Source organism: Eucyclogobius newberryi, unplaced genomic scaffold (genome assembly GCF_026437365.1).
Source record: "Eucyclogobius newberryi isolate DKJ021-1_F unplaced genomic scaffold, fEucNew1.0.hap1 SCAF_6, whole genome shotgun sequence".
Lineage (NCBI taxonomy): Eukaryota > Metazoa > Chordata > Actinopteri > Gobiiformes > Gobiidae > Eucyclogobius > Eucyclogobius newberryi.
In genome coordinates, this window is record NW_027316278.1 from 27243680 (window position 1) to 27256921 (window position 13242).

Here is a 13242-nt window from a genome sequence, read left to right on the forward strand (position 1 = left end):
CATTAGCAAACGGAGCTTTCCACGCAAACATGAGTTTGATTCAATCAGACCAAACAAGACCTCATATTACCCCGGAGATAAAGAGGAGGCGGAATAATTGACTGGCGAGTACAGTATATAGACATTTGTAAGCCATGCAGAAGAGAAACAAGACATTTCCCAATACAGTCGGCTTGACAACTTTTCAAATGACCTTTTCTAACCAGTATGGCAAATTGCATGTTAATTTTAAAGCTGCATTGCAATTCCAAGGCACAGACAGTGGACAGACGGTTTTAAATGTGTTTGTGGTTTCTTCCAGCCGCAGCGTCCACATCCGAGAGTCAGCAAACACGACTTCTTTCAGTACGAAACTTTTCAATAACGTTTTTATGCACTCATAAGGGGCGCGCCATAAAAATCAAATGAGTCCTGAATCATGCCAGCGACTGCGGGTAATAACGCTTGTGATATTAGCGCCGGAGGTTCACTGCAACAAAGGGACAGTGATGGAGGGTTTCCTACCGTGGTCGGTGATTTTACAAGACACCAGGTAGAGCTCCTTCAGACTGCGGCCCTCCTTGGCAATGATTTCCACACACCTACGGAAGGAAAAAGAGAGGAGTTTAGTGGAGCTTTGAGTGCTTCTGCTACGAAGGGAGAGTGGTAGAAAGAAGAGAAATGTAAGTGTTGCTGCTATAAAAGGCGTCTTTACTGTGTGTGGCCATGAAGGCACCTTTCTGATCCCGAGAACCCACCAATGTTTGCATTATACCAGCTTTTACAAGTTTAACATTTCTGTCTATTTGACTTCATGGAGATGTGGTTGCTTTGCTTGGAATGTTACATAGTGTGGCATTAAACTTAAACTTAATCTAGTGGGATTTATATAAAAATATTGCAATCATTTTGGAGACAAGAAACATTAATTTAAATGATGAAAAAGGATGTGTAATCTACCAAACAAGGGTATAAAGTGATATTTCTGCCCTGTTGTGGTCACGTTTAGACATTGGGACATTTACAGGCAAATTTTTACACATTCCTCGTGCATTGTTAAAGTGTCATATGAATATTGTTATTGCAATATTCAAGACAAGCATGTGATGCTAACGGGCCATGGTACAGGTCAGATCTGAGGAGTGGCGACCGCATAAAATCAACTGTAATTGAATAAATGCAAGATAAAATACATTCATTGCAAGACTGTGATCTACACATAGTTATTGTTATTATTTTGTTTACATATATATAATTTGGAAATATAGCCATGATAATATAACGTTATATGACTGGAAAATACCCCTTAGGCCTTAAATATGATGAAACTTCAATATAATACGTCAGCAGAGGTGTTAAGAGTGCATCTGCTGGCAAACTGAAGGAGACATCAATTTGTGTCGAGCTAAAAACAGAAGCAGCTAGTACCAAATAAGCTGCGTAGGGCTGAAATACAAAACACAGCTAAATGAATGGATAACCACTTGATGATTACCAGCGATGAGCAAGATGGAATTTCCCCCGTTTATGGGACAAATAAAGTATTTTCTTATGTAAAAAAATATATATATAAATCAAACTTTTCCTTGAACCTTCTGAAAATGTTTTTTTTTAGATGAACAAAATGGGAAGAAGAAAAAAACTGCCAAAATCGAGAACCTTTAAGTAAAAACACATTTGACATTGGTAAGAATAGGGAGAAAGCAGACACTTCCACAAAGACACAGTTCAATCAAGCACAATATTATGTGCATACACTTTGTTCTGTGTGCACAATAGTCTTTTTCTCTTTGCCTTCTTTCCACACACTCGCTTGGGCCCTCGTCTTTTGAAAACAATACAGCGCTCCCAGCTGTTTTCTCTCCCTTAAACTCGCACAGCAAAGGTTAAAGCGTACAGCTGCAGGGGTCACGACTGCTCACCCATTCAGCTCCCCACTCCTTCTCCTTCCTGCGTTCATATTTTCTTACCACGTGCATTAATAATTAAGCACCTGAAGTGATTAAAAGAAGCGTGGAGCAGCCCAGCAGGAGAGGAGGAGGAACGCTCGCACACTGGTGGGCGCGCACACGCAGGCGAGCAACCGCCAACAACACCAGCGCTTCACTTCAAAGCGGGGCCATCTGAATTCAGCCCCTGTTTCCCACCGGCCCGGAGGAGATGGAGAGTCGAGCGGCGTGTGCGGGGAAGGGAAGAGAGGAAGTATACGCAGGGGAAGGCCCAAAGGCAAGATCAGAGTAACTGTATCAAATGATTCTCTTCTAAATGCTTCTAATGAGAGGAGTGTGCGCAACAACGCCGTTCTGATCGCGCATTTGACCTATTACCCTTCATCGGAGGGGCTTTCTAATATGTGTGCATACGCAGGGGTTCTGGGGTGATGAATATGAATGAGAAGCAAACTGTACAGACCTTGCATGTTTAAAATAAAAGGGGATGTGATGTTTACCCTGTGTGCATTTAAGCGTTTGTTCAGTAGAATGTAAACAAATAGCCTTTTATTCAGACTACAAGCTACAAATCTGCAGTGAACAATGTGTACCTTCAGCATCGAGGAAACACCATTTTTAATGCAACACCGTGGAAGGTTTCGGGCAAAGCAATAACGTTTACAAGCGAGTGGCGGACCCTGCATCTGGAAAATGTACATCGTGCACCTTTGATATTAAACTACACGTGGCAGAAAAGAGTTAACAAACAACAAAATCAAACGGTGATATTGGCAATATACTTCCATTGGCACATGCTAAGATAAGATAAGATAATCCTTTATTGTCCCACATGGGAAATTTCATTGGTGCAACGCAGGAAGATACAGAGGTAGATACAGAAGAAAAGAACAACAGAACAGATCACTTATAGGAAGTCTGAAAAACACTTTCAGTAGAAGATCTCCTATAAATAAAAACTCCCATAGACAAATATATAAATAAATACATAAATACCATTGCGCGTGATCACGACAGTAATTGCACATATGTGTCACGACGGCACATGAATTGCACATGAAATCCAACAGTAATTGCACATATGACGGAATTGCACATGGTTAGGTCAGTATTTCGAGTGTTCAGGACTAACAGTCTATAAGAATGACTAAATAGGCCAACAATAAATACACTTGAAAGACAAAGAGATAAAAAGAAAAAATATGATGAATGATATTGTGTGGATAAAAGAATGTGACAGTGAAATGTCAGAGGTGAAGGACAAAGCGTGTCAGTGCACTTGCTCTTCGTACAGAGATTCTGAACAGCAGCACTCGCATCATCATCTCTGTGCTCTGGCTCATCCCCGCACATTGACCATTCGACATGAGAGGATGGAATGACACCATGTTGATAGTAAGATACAAGGTTTGATTGTAATTGAATGAATGACAACATCAGATATTACAAATGCCTGAAATGAACCTATTTACTAAAGCAGCAAAACAAAGTACGATCCATAACTCGTGACTTCATCTAGTGGAAATAAAGCTGTGCTCATTGATGGTCATTCACAGTGGTTTCAGCACAAAACAGAAGCGTTGTATTGCTCTTTGCTGGTAATAGGTTGTGTTCATCATGTAGCATCATGACATTATAGAGCAGGGGGTCTCCATTTTGAGCAGCTCGCGAAGGGATTTTCCAACCTACATTTACCAGTCTACTTTGATTTGTCACTTTCTAAACATATTACATGCATTTCCTTATCAAATCCATTATTGGCCCGCCTTTCCCCGGTACAAAACATTATTTGTCAATTAGCTGTCAAACAATTGTGCTGCTATCATGAGCTGCAAGGAGGCCAAAAACATACAGGTTTTATGAAGAGTGTGAATCTAGCGCGTGAGTCTGATGTGTGGATCCAGCTGGCTGTGGGTGATTCAACAGTGTGCTGCAGTCTATGATTTTCGTATTGATCACTGATGCTTAACTGTTATTACCCTCACAGCATTTTAGTGCCATCTCTCTGTGTAGACCTGCACAAACTTGACTCTCCTCTTTCCCTGCAGTCACACTTTGAGGTATCGTCTCTCCTTTTTTGTTTTCTCTTGACTATGGAGCACAAGCAGTGAGCAGTGGGCTTGGTTAAGTTTAGAATCAGACTCAGAAAAAACAGACGTGTTGGCAGATCAGGACCACTGGGAAATTCATGGTTAAACTCATGTTTAAAATACATATATAGGGGCTGGAAATAGAAGCTAAAGCTCTCTAAAAGCGCCGCAACCGTTGAGGAAGAAGAAGCTACAGTGAAGCTACAGTTAGCTCAAAGCTCCAAAGAGGTCCAGGCTCCTGGACTTCACTCCCCCTCCCTCACTCCTGCCCTCCACTCTACACCGTACAAAAGAAGTAAGCGTTTAACCCTGTAATAACCCTGGATTTTGTATTTATTTTTGTGTAAAATAATAGAAGGATTATTTTTTTAACTGCCATTTTCTTCAACTTCACTGGTGTAAAACTATGATAAACATAATGTGACCCGCTGCCGTAAAACCCGCAAATAGTCGGCGGAGACGGAACAGAGCAACAGAGCTTTTGCAGGGGTGTCAAACATCCGGCCCGCCAAACGTTTTAATCCGGCCCGCTGAACATTTTGAATTAATATAAAAAAAAATATATACATATATTTATTTTTTGTTCATAGAACTGTAGTTACTTCCGTAACCGTTGTTAGCGCTAAAACTACACGTCCCACAATGCCGCTGGTGGCCGCCCCTCCCGCGCGGCTCTTCACTGCCCTGTGTACTGCGGAGGGAGAAGTGCAGAGAGAAGTAAGACACGCGTTTGCGCACTTACGCACCTCAGAGCAGAGGTCTGAGCGAGGACAGAGACGTGTGGCTTTATGAAACACGTGGAAGAAAGAAAGATGACTGTTTTGTGGATGTTAGAGTTGTGCTAAAAGTGGAGCTAACAACAAGAAAACTAACTTCTGTGATGATGCTCTGAGGAAAACATCCTCTATAAACCTGGACAGATCAGGAGCCACACGTAAAAACACAGGTCAGAGTGTAATAACGTATGAACATGACTGTGTCCACACTAATGTGACTGTGAACACAAACACAATGACCTCATTTGAGTCACTACATGAAATAATTGTCACTAAGATCAACTTAAACTATGAAAATAGTGAGCTTGTATTGAGTTTGAGCAGACACATGTCTGTGATATGAACATTTCACATCAGAAATAAGCAGTCTTTCACCTGCTGCACATTTGTGCAAAAGTCTCCACAACTATTACTACGCTGTAAGAAAGTAATTTATTTCTTATATTTTTTATTGTTTTATTTTGTACATAATATTTGGCCCACGATTTGAGAAAAGAGTTTGGTTTGATGGAACACTGTGGCTCATAACTTAACCTCCTTAAACGCTCCACGTGTGTTTGTATTTAGTGGTGAGTCAGTTCAGGTGTAAAGAGAACTACAAAGAACTACACAGACGTGGAAATGTTAGTTAGTACATTTAAAAGGGTTTTTTAAATCTTGAGAATTTTGTTATAAAGTCAAATACAATATTTTTCAGTTCCAAATACCTATTTAACAATATTTAACAATAGATTAAATGTTTATCTCTGTAGATCAACTCTGAAGTTGTAATGCACATAAACTGAAGCAGTGTTGATGAAATTACACTTGTTTTTCTTAATACATTTCAGTTTGTGAGAACAAACGTGTTTGTAATTTCTTTTAATTGATCCAGTAATTGCTTCAACAACAGCGTAGGCTATATAAAGCTATTTATTTCTTATAATTTTTTATTGTTTTATGTTTTACGTTATGCTCGGCCCGCGACCCAGCCTGAGCGTCGAAATTCGGCCCGCGGCCCAAAATGAGTTTGACACCCCTGTTTCACGTTGTTTTTTTTGTTTTTTTAATTAGTGATTTTCGTTTTTTTACAGAATGTGCAAGTTGAAGTCACTTATAAGCCACTCCATGTTTCAGATAACAGTATTGGTTGTCTTAAAAGCATATATTAAGCTGTTAAAGATGGGTAGTTTTTGGCTCTTTTACATGCTCCGCTCAGGGGTGTGACCTATTTTCCAGCAGCACAGTGTTGTTATTTTTCGACTAATCAGCTGCGAAGCACATGGTTACCTATGCAGCACAATGGTCCTCATGGCGTAAGTAACCACAAGATACAATCCTCACTATGTTGTGTTGTTTTTTCCTGCGCTGGCTCGCAGCTAACTCGGCTAGCTCATTGTTGTTGTTATTGGCCTCTTGGCGGTTTATTTTTCCGTGTTGTTCTGTATTTCTTGACCCGTGGGTTGTCTGGGTCGTGTTTTATGGTTGTTTGGTGTTAGTTTTCGTGATTTTATTGTTACTTTTGCCGTTGAGTTCAGCTTGTTGTTGTTCTGACTGGAGCCGGACGGAGCTAAGCTAAGCTAAAACGCTGCAGCACTGTTGAGCGCTGTGAGATCTGCAGCACTTGACCCCTGCATTATTGGACTCACAGAGACCATTTGCAACGGAACTGAGGTACTTTTACTCTAAAGGATTGCTTTAACGCTGACTTTGTGGGTCGAGTTAGGCTACCGGAACCGGGCGGAGCTAAGCTAAGCTAAAGCGCTGCTTCAGGCTGGAACTGTTGAGTGCAGACTAATAGGAAATCATTGATAAATAAGGCCTCTAATATTAAACGGACAATGCACGGACGGCAAAGGAGTGGGTTTTAAGTTGTGGCAAAACAAACAATGAAATAGATGAGAATGTAAACAGTCACTGTCCCAGTGACAATGCATCTAACATTGGCAATCTGCTCATATATTAGCTAAAGCTGAAATTCTGGATGGTAGAGATGTGATTTGTTAACGTGTTTAACTCTGCGTTTGTGTAGATTGTTACCATTTGCGATTAGTGTAATAAACATTCTTAATTCTAAGGTTTTTCTGAATGCACCAAAAACAGTCAGTGTGACAGTGTGAGGAGGGGAGGGCTTATCTCAATGACATGCAAATGAGCACAAATGTCCTACCTGGTGAGGACATCTTTCATGGCAGTTTTCTCAGTAAAAGAGGTGTATACATTCAAATAAAAAATGTATCAGATGTACATGAGTGAGACATCATTGGATAGTTTTTGAAAGTACACTTTTTAGAATCTGTGAATAACTCAAAATGTCTCTGGGGAGACTTGTGCCTGGTTTAGCCACGGCTGGTCACATTTGTGCATCATAAGTTTGGATTCATCAATTCTAGAATGTGAACGCAACCTAGAGAGCAGTGAAGTGTGTGAAGCATGTTAGTGCATGGATTGAGCATTTTCAGCTCCTCAGGAAAAGACAGCATCAACAAAGAAGATTACACAAACAATCACAGTATAAAATGAATTTAAATAAATACATTTTATCTTGTGTTCGGGTCATAATCAGTTGTTGCTTTCAATCTGGACCACTATAGATTTACATTTTACAAACTTGTGACCAACTAAAGAACGAAACCTTGACCTACATGGGCTGAAACCAGAATAAGCAAGTGAATTGCTTACTATTTTAGGCCATTAATGATGTGAAGTTGCCTTGAACTCAAAGGTCTCAGCTGTGTCTTCGAGCCGACAGGTATGATACTGATGTTTGTGCCATTCCATCTCTGCGCTGGAGCGTCAGTGAAAATAGAGAGCAGACCAACATGGAATTTGGCACGTAACCTTCGACAAATCATTTAAAATGGCACAGGGTATGTCACACATCACACTGAGAGATGGAGTTTAAAATGTGCGTCGTCTGCTTAAGAATCTTTGTTGCGAGTGAGGCCGGAGCCGTTAAAATGAGCAGCGGCCGGAGTTCACTGGGCTGAGTCTTCATAATTCACCTTTTTCTTATTACATTTCAGCACCTGCCTCTCGGTGCCATCAGTCTTCTCTCTAGGCACTTTTTACATTTTCGTCTGCCCCAAACCACATAGTAAAGCTTTAGGAGGTGTTCTGTGCTGTCACAACATTCGAAAGAGCATATATTTTAAAACTGAAATGGAAAACTTTGAAGAATGGAGTTGTTTTAGATACTGGCTGGACTGACTGGTACAGATTTTAACCTCTCCTCTTTCAGAACAAGCACACTAAGTTTCAAATTATTATTTTTTAGATTGTAAAAAGTATTGTAAAAAAAAAGTGGTATTCAGTCCAATCCTTAATATGTGGGTTCAATTATTTCTGAACCAACGTTTTCAACTAAATCCTGATAGGACATGTATTTTAAGACGAGTCAGAGGAAGGTTTTTGCCATCAAATTGAATTCCATTCAGTATTTGGCATATCCAATTTCATTTCCATCTGCCACAACATGTAATATATGGTTTTGGTGCAGTTTCACCAAATACTGAAGAGACAAAGTTTTGGTGTCATAATTGTGCATGGCTCTCTATTCATCGCTCTGAAATGGAATAATTTGATTAAAAAGCCAGAATCACAATGTTCAGTGTGTCTTGGGGTTACAGCGTTGGGGCATTGCAGATGAATAGTGGTGCTGGAAAGAGTCAGAGAGCAAACAGATAAAAAGAGAGGCGCTGGGTTTAGCGCAGGCTCAGAGGCCGTCCGCCGGGAGCTTGTTACACTGTGCCCAGGTCCCATGGGTCAAAGCAAAAGCAATTAGATCAGACATCAGTGAGCGGGTGAGCGAGGGAGGGTGGGAGATGGAAGAGGGAAGGAAAAGAGAGGAGGAGGAGGAAAGAGGAGTACAAACAGGAGCGAGAAAGGTCCAGGGAAGAGTGACAGGCAGAAGGAAGGAGCAAAGGGCACTAATGACAGGAATGGGCATAGAATCCACATGGGGCTTTAGAAAAGAACATTACTTTCTACAGTATTATTTATTGACATATAAATGTTTATTTCCAATTGCATTGAACTTGGGGAACATTTGGGTTGATGGACAAGTCAACTAATGTCAAAGGAAGACTGAAGAAGAATTTAACGTGGTTTAACAATTCAAAATGAACAAAGGTATTGCAAAAGATATGATCTATATCATGTTCTTTGCTAATGTTTTGTTATGAATAAACTTGTGTTGCTAGTACACATTATTTTGCCAAAAACACTTAGAGAACCCTGGACAAAACTGGAAGAAAGGAAGTAAAAGCTTCCGTTTTCGGCACGGTCTATTGTTTTTGCACCAGAACCTTGCCGTAACTATTATAACAAATAAATCATCATGAAAAATAAAATAAAGATGGCTTTCTTTGACCAACCACTGGCTACTTCCTTATACTTTACGTCTATTATCATTAATGTCTGCTGCCGTTATAAAAATACAAAAGAAGTTGAAGTTGATTTGACGGCGCCGTGGGAAATTTGACTGAAACCAAGCAAATCCACTCAACAGAAATGCCCCCAACGTGGTTTATAACTCTCCGATGGAAACACGGCTTTAGCCTGACAAATTCTTTCTAATCACTGATGAGCATTGACAGAGAAGGTGCGCGGAACATGAAAGGCCTCCACTCAAAAGCCGCACCCTCCCACCCACCTCCAGCTCCAAACGTCGTGACTCTCATCTGACATGAATTAGTGATCATCTCACTTTCAATAATGTACAGGCAGGTGACAAAAGCCCCTGTCGGACGCTGAGAGCATACCAAACGAGTCGAGAGAGTGATGTATGCAGATAAGAGGGAGAAGACATCGAGATGCAGGGCACAGCAACAATGGCTCATGGAGGGACGGGAGGGGAAGAGCGATATGGAAGCAGTGACAATATGGAGAGGGAGAGGAGGAAGATGGAGTCAATGGGGATTTTTAATTATAGCTGAATTGATTCACTGTTTCACTATAATGGCACTGCACGTGTTGTGCAAGAGACTTCACCTCTGTATGGTTGCTTGGCCTGGTTTATGAATGTGTAACAGAGTGAATATTTTGTTAAACGACACATGTCATGCACGTTTTTTGGAGCTTCAAACCATGTTATACCATTGTTGTTACCTCACCCAAAACATGTCCGAAGTTGCATTTAGCTTTGTTCACGCTCAGAAACCTGAAAGTCTCCAGCGCCATTTTTAAGTCCACAAACCATCAGCAGACACGTTTTGTTACATACAGTCAGATTGCCTAAAGGTGTAATTTCATTATGATCATAATTTTTCATCCCTACTACAGAAGGCCCTCCAATGTCTTAATACCGTGATGGACACAGAGATGCCGTTGTTAAAGTGTTATCTCCAAAAGCAGACATGATGAGGTTACATATTATGTATTGTTTGTATTGTTATCAGCCTAAAAAAGGTTTATAACAAACTAATTTACATTTGGATCCCTGCTGTTTTCCATGGAAATGACTGTGTAATTCCCTCTGCAGCCTGTAGTTGGTGCCAACACTCACACTCACTCTCTCACGTCCTGGTCTCGGGAACGCAGTTGCACTGATCGTGATTAGATGGAAGAAAGTCACAAAACGAGTCTGGAGATTATTTTGAAAACTCTCAGAGCCACATCAGAGCTACATCAGTTTCACCAGCATGAACGAACTGCAGACATTTATTCACAAGGCAATGCTTGGATAACCGCCTCTGTACATTTGTGCTTTGATCACACGGAGAAGTGTTGTCTCGTATTCCTTACGATAAAAAGATCAGCTGTTGCTCTCTGTTCCTTTCGCCCGAACAGAGCTGAGGAAGAACGCCTTTGTTCACGCAGCTCCTTTTGCTGGGAACATGTTGCAGAGACTGGAAATTGAGTGCCTCTCTGTAAATGCCTTTAAAACTAAGTTGAAAGCATAGGTGAAGTATGTGAAAAATGTTCTTTTAATGTTAACATTGTTTGTTGTAACTGTGTAACTGGCCTCTTGGCCAGAGCGCCCTTGTTAAAGAGGTTTTTAACCTCAATGAGTGCTCCTGGTTAAATAACGGTTAAATAAATACAATTTAAAATGAAGCTAAATGCTACTTCATGTATGTATTTGATGAGGAAACAATATTAGAACAAGGTTAAAACCTCATGAAAGGGACATTTTGCATTACATATTTCCTTTAAATTAGAAAATACCAAAACCAAGTTTACCAAAAATGTGTTTACTTGTTTGGACTTTGAGGACTGATCAGATAAACGTGTTCAGTTCTGAAAAGGTTTTTGTAAAATACATTTGACAGATCTAAAGTTTAGTTTTAAAGATGTAGACCTGAACTGGAACCTGGAACAATCAAGTTCAATAGCAAGATCAGACTTTCTATCTGGTAACAAAAAAATAAAGTAATCCCAGTCCTTTATCGTTGGTACTAGAATGACAACAGCCTATGCACAATAATTTGTCAAATAAACCATCATGAAGAAATTAAACTGTCAAACATAGTATACGGAACAATCCACTAAACGTTTAAACACAGCCAAAACTATTCATAATTATAATCATATTGTCATTCAAAGCAATCTGAACAAATGGAGAGAAGTGACTTGGAAGAATAGAACACTGCGCATTATAAAAAGTGTAATGGCAGCAGGCAAGGATAGACTTGAAAAGCTCTCAGCTCAGTACAAAAGAGTCCCAGAAAAGCAAAAGTGCCAAGTATTGTACCGCTTATGAACTTTTGCATTGGCGACATCACAATAACAGTTTCCTTGGCAACCGCAGAAGTGCATATTTAGTCGATTAGCATTACCGAGAGGCACGGGACAGAAGGGACAGAGTCGGGGAGAAGCATCGGGGGTCAGCTTGTGTTTTGGCTCCATGTCACCTCGCTGTGGGCACAAACACCCAGCGGTCAACCATCAAACTGTCATATTCTCCCTATCTCCTCCACACAAACGACGAACCTTTGCCTCCGCATGCCAAGTTTCACAGCGAGGAAGAAGAAAAAAAAAATCCCCAGGCCCAAAACGCAGGAGTCATACACACATTCTCTATCTAAATCAAATTATGGGATTCACACAAGAAGACCTGGAGGAGAGCACCAAAGCCCCGGCCATCACTTTTATTGAATTTGAGTCTTTCGTTAGCCAACTAATGGTGCCTGCCAAAGAATGTAGCCTTTGTTTGACCCACAGTAAAGGAGACGTGGTCAAATCAGAGCAGAAAAGGAACCTTACAATGGACCAAGTCTGTTTGTTCTTTCGATATTTTAATCATCTATGTCACCAAATATTCACGCCTCGTAATTGCTCTAATACATTATGGTAACTTACTCTAGTTCTATCTGCAATTTGGGACTCCATTGTAGTGTTAATTGCACATCTATTCTTTTAACGCGGCAAATTATCATCATCAATCATTAGTATTTGTAATATAAAACCAAGAAAAAAACATCCCTAGTCTGTACAAGGCTCTCAGGAGATATGTTTGTGCGTTTAAAGTAGGAGTTACAGGTGTTAAAGTGAATGCACGCTTATTAACAAAAATTAACACAACTTAGCACTGGTGTAACAATGCATTTTAAAATTACAGATGTTCTTTTTACTTATCTTTACGGGAGCTCATTGTGAAACTTGGTATTGGTTATCGGAACGTATTGGTTCAGTACTGAATCAATATTTAATAAGCAAAGATTGACACGAGACAGAAAGAGACACTTATGTAAGTCCTTCAACTATGCAAGCTCTGGGATGGGGGGGAAAAAAAGTAGCGTTCGATAAAGAATCTGCTCCTCCATCTCTGGTCAAAAAGATAACAGTATAAGCACGACCGAACTAGTGAATATTCTCAGGTCTTAAAAGAAACAAGTATATTGCTGTCAGTACAATTAGTCTTACTTAGGCGTATTGGTCTTAAGCGTACATAATTTGAATGTTTAGTGGCCAACACACATATTCCTTAACTGAAACCCACTAGGACCCTTCAGAGTGCAGATGTCTGAAGTTGCAGAAAATGTGTCAAAACAGAAAAGATAGTTGCAGCCAATAAAAAGACTACTAAAACAATTACTGTAGATGTGAAACAAGCTTAAGGGTCGGGATATAAAAAATGTCTCCTTCCAGTAAGTGTACAAACAGCTTTAAGATGACTACTTTTACCACACTTTTCCCACTACTATAATTTACAAGACATAGCCCAGGTGTTCTGCTTATTGTCAAAAGAAAACTTATAACAAAAAAGACTGCACTACACATATTTGCTTCCAACGGTTCAGAACAAAGGTGGAGGGAAAATAGTGTATATATTTCTAGCCTTTAAAATAGCAGCGAAAATGTAAATACTTTGGAACAGATGAAAAAAATATATAATTCGGGCACTTTAGTTTAGGGACCACAATTGAATTGATAACAAAGAGGTAGTGTTAAGCACTTGTTAAAGGTGACATGGAATAATGGCAGGTCTGCTTCCCGCTTGTAATTGCGCAGCCTAGTGTTCCGCAG

At 40.1% G+C, this 13242-nt stretch overlaps 1 protein-coding gene across 1 annotated transcript in view; it reads right to left on the reverse strand.

The window, feature by feature from the left end:
• Positions 1 to 13242, reverse strand: part of fbxl17 (F-box and leucine-rich repeat protein 17) — a 323540-nt gene that overhangs the window by 104190 nt on the left and 206108 nt on the right. Inside the window, exon 9 of the mRNA XM_072434057.1 lies at positions 505 to 581. Coding sequence (XP_072290158.1) covers positions 505 to 581 — 77 coding nt within the window. The remainder of the gene's footprint in view (positions 1 to 504; positions 582 to 13242) is intronic.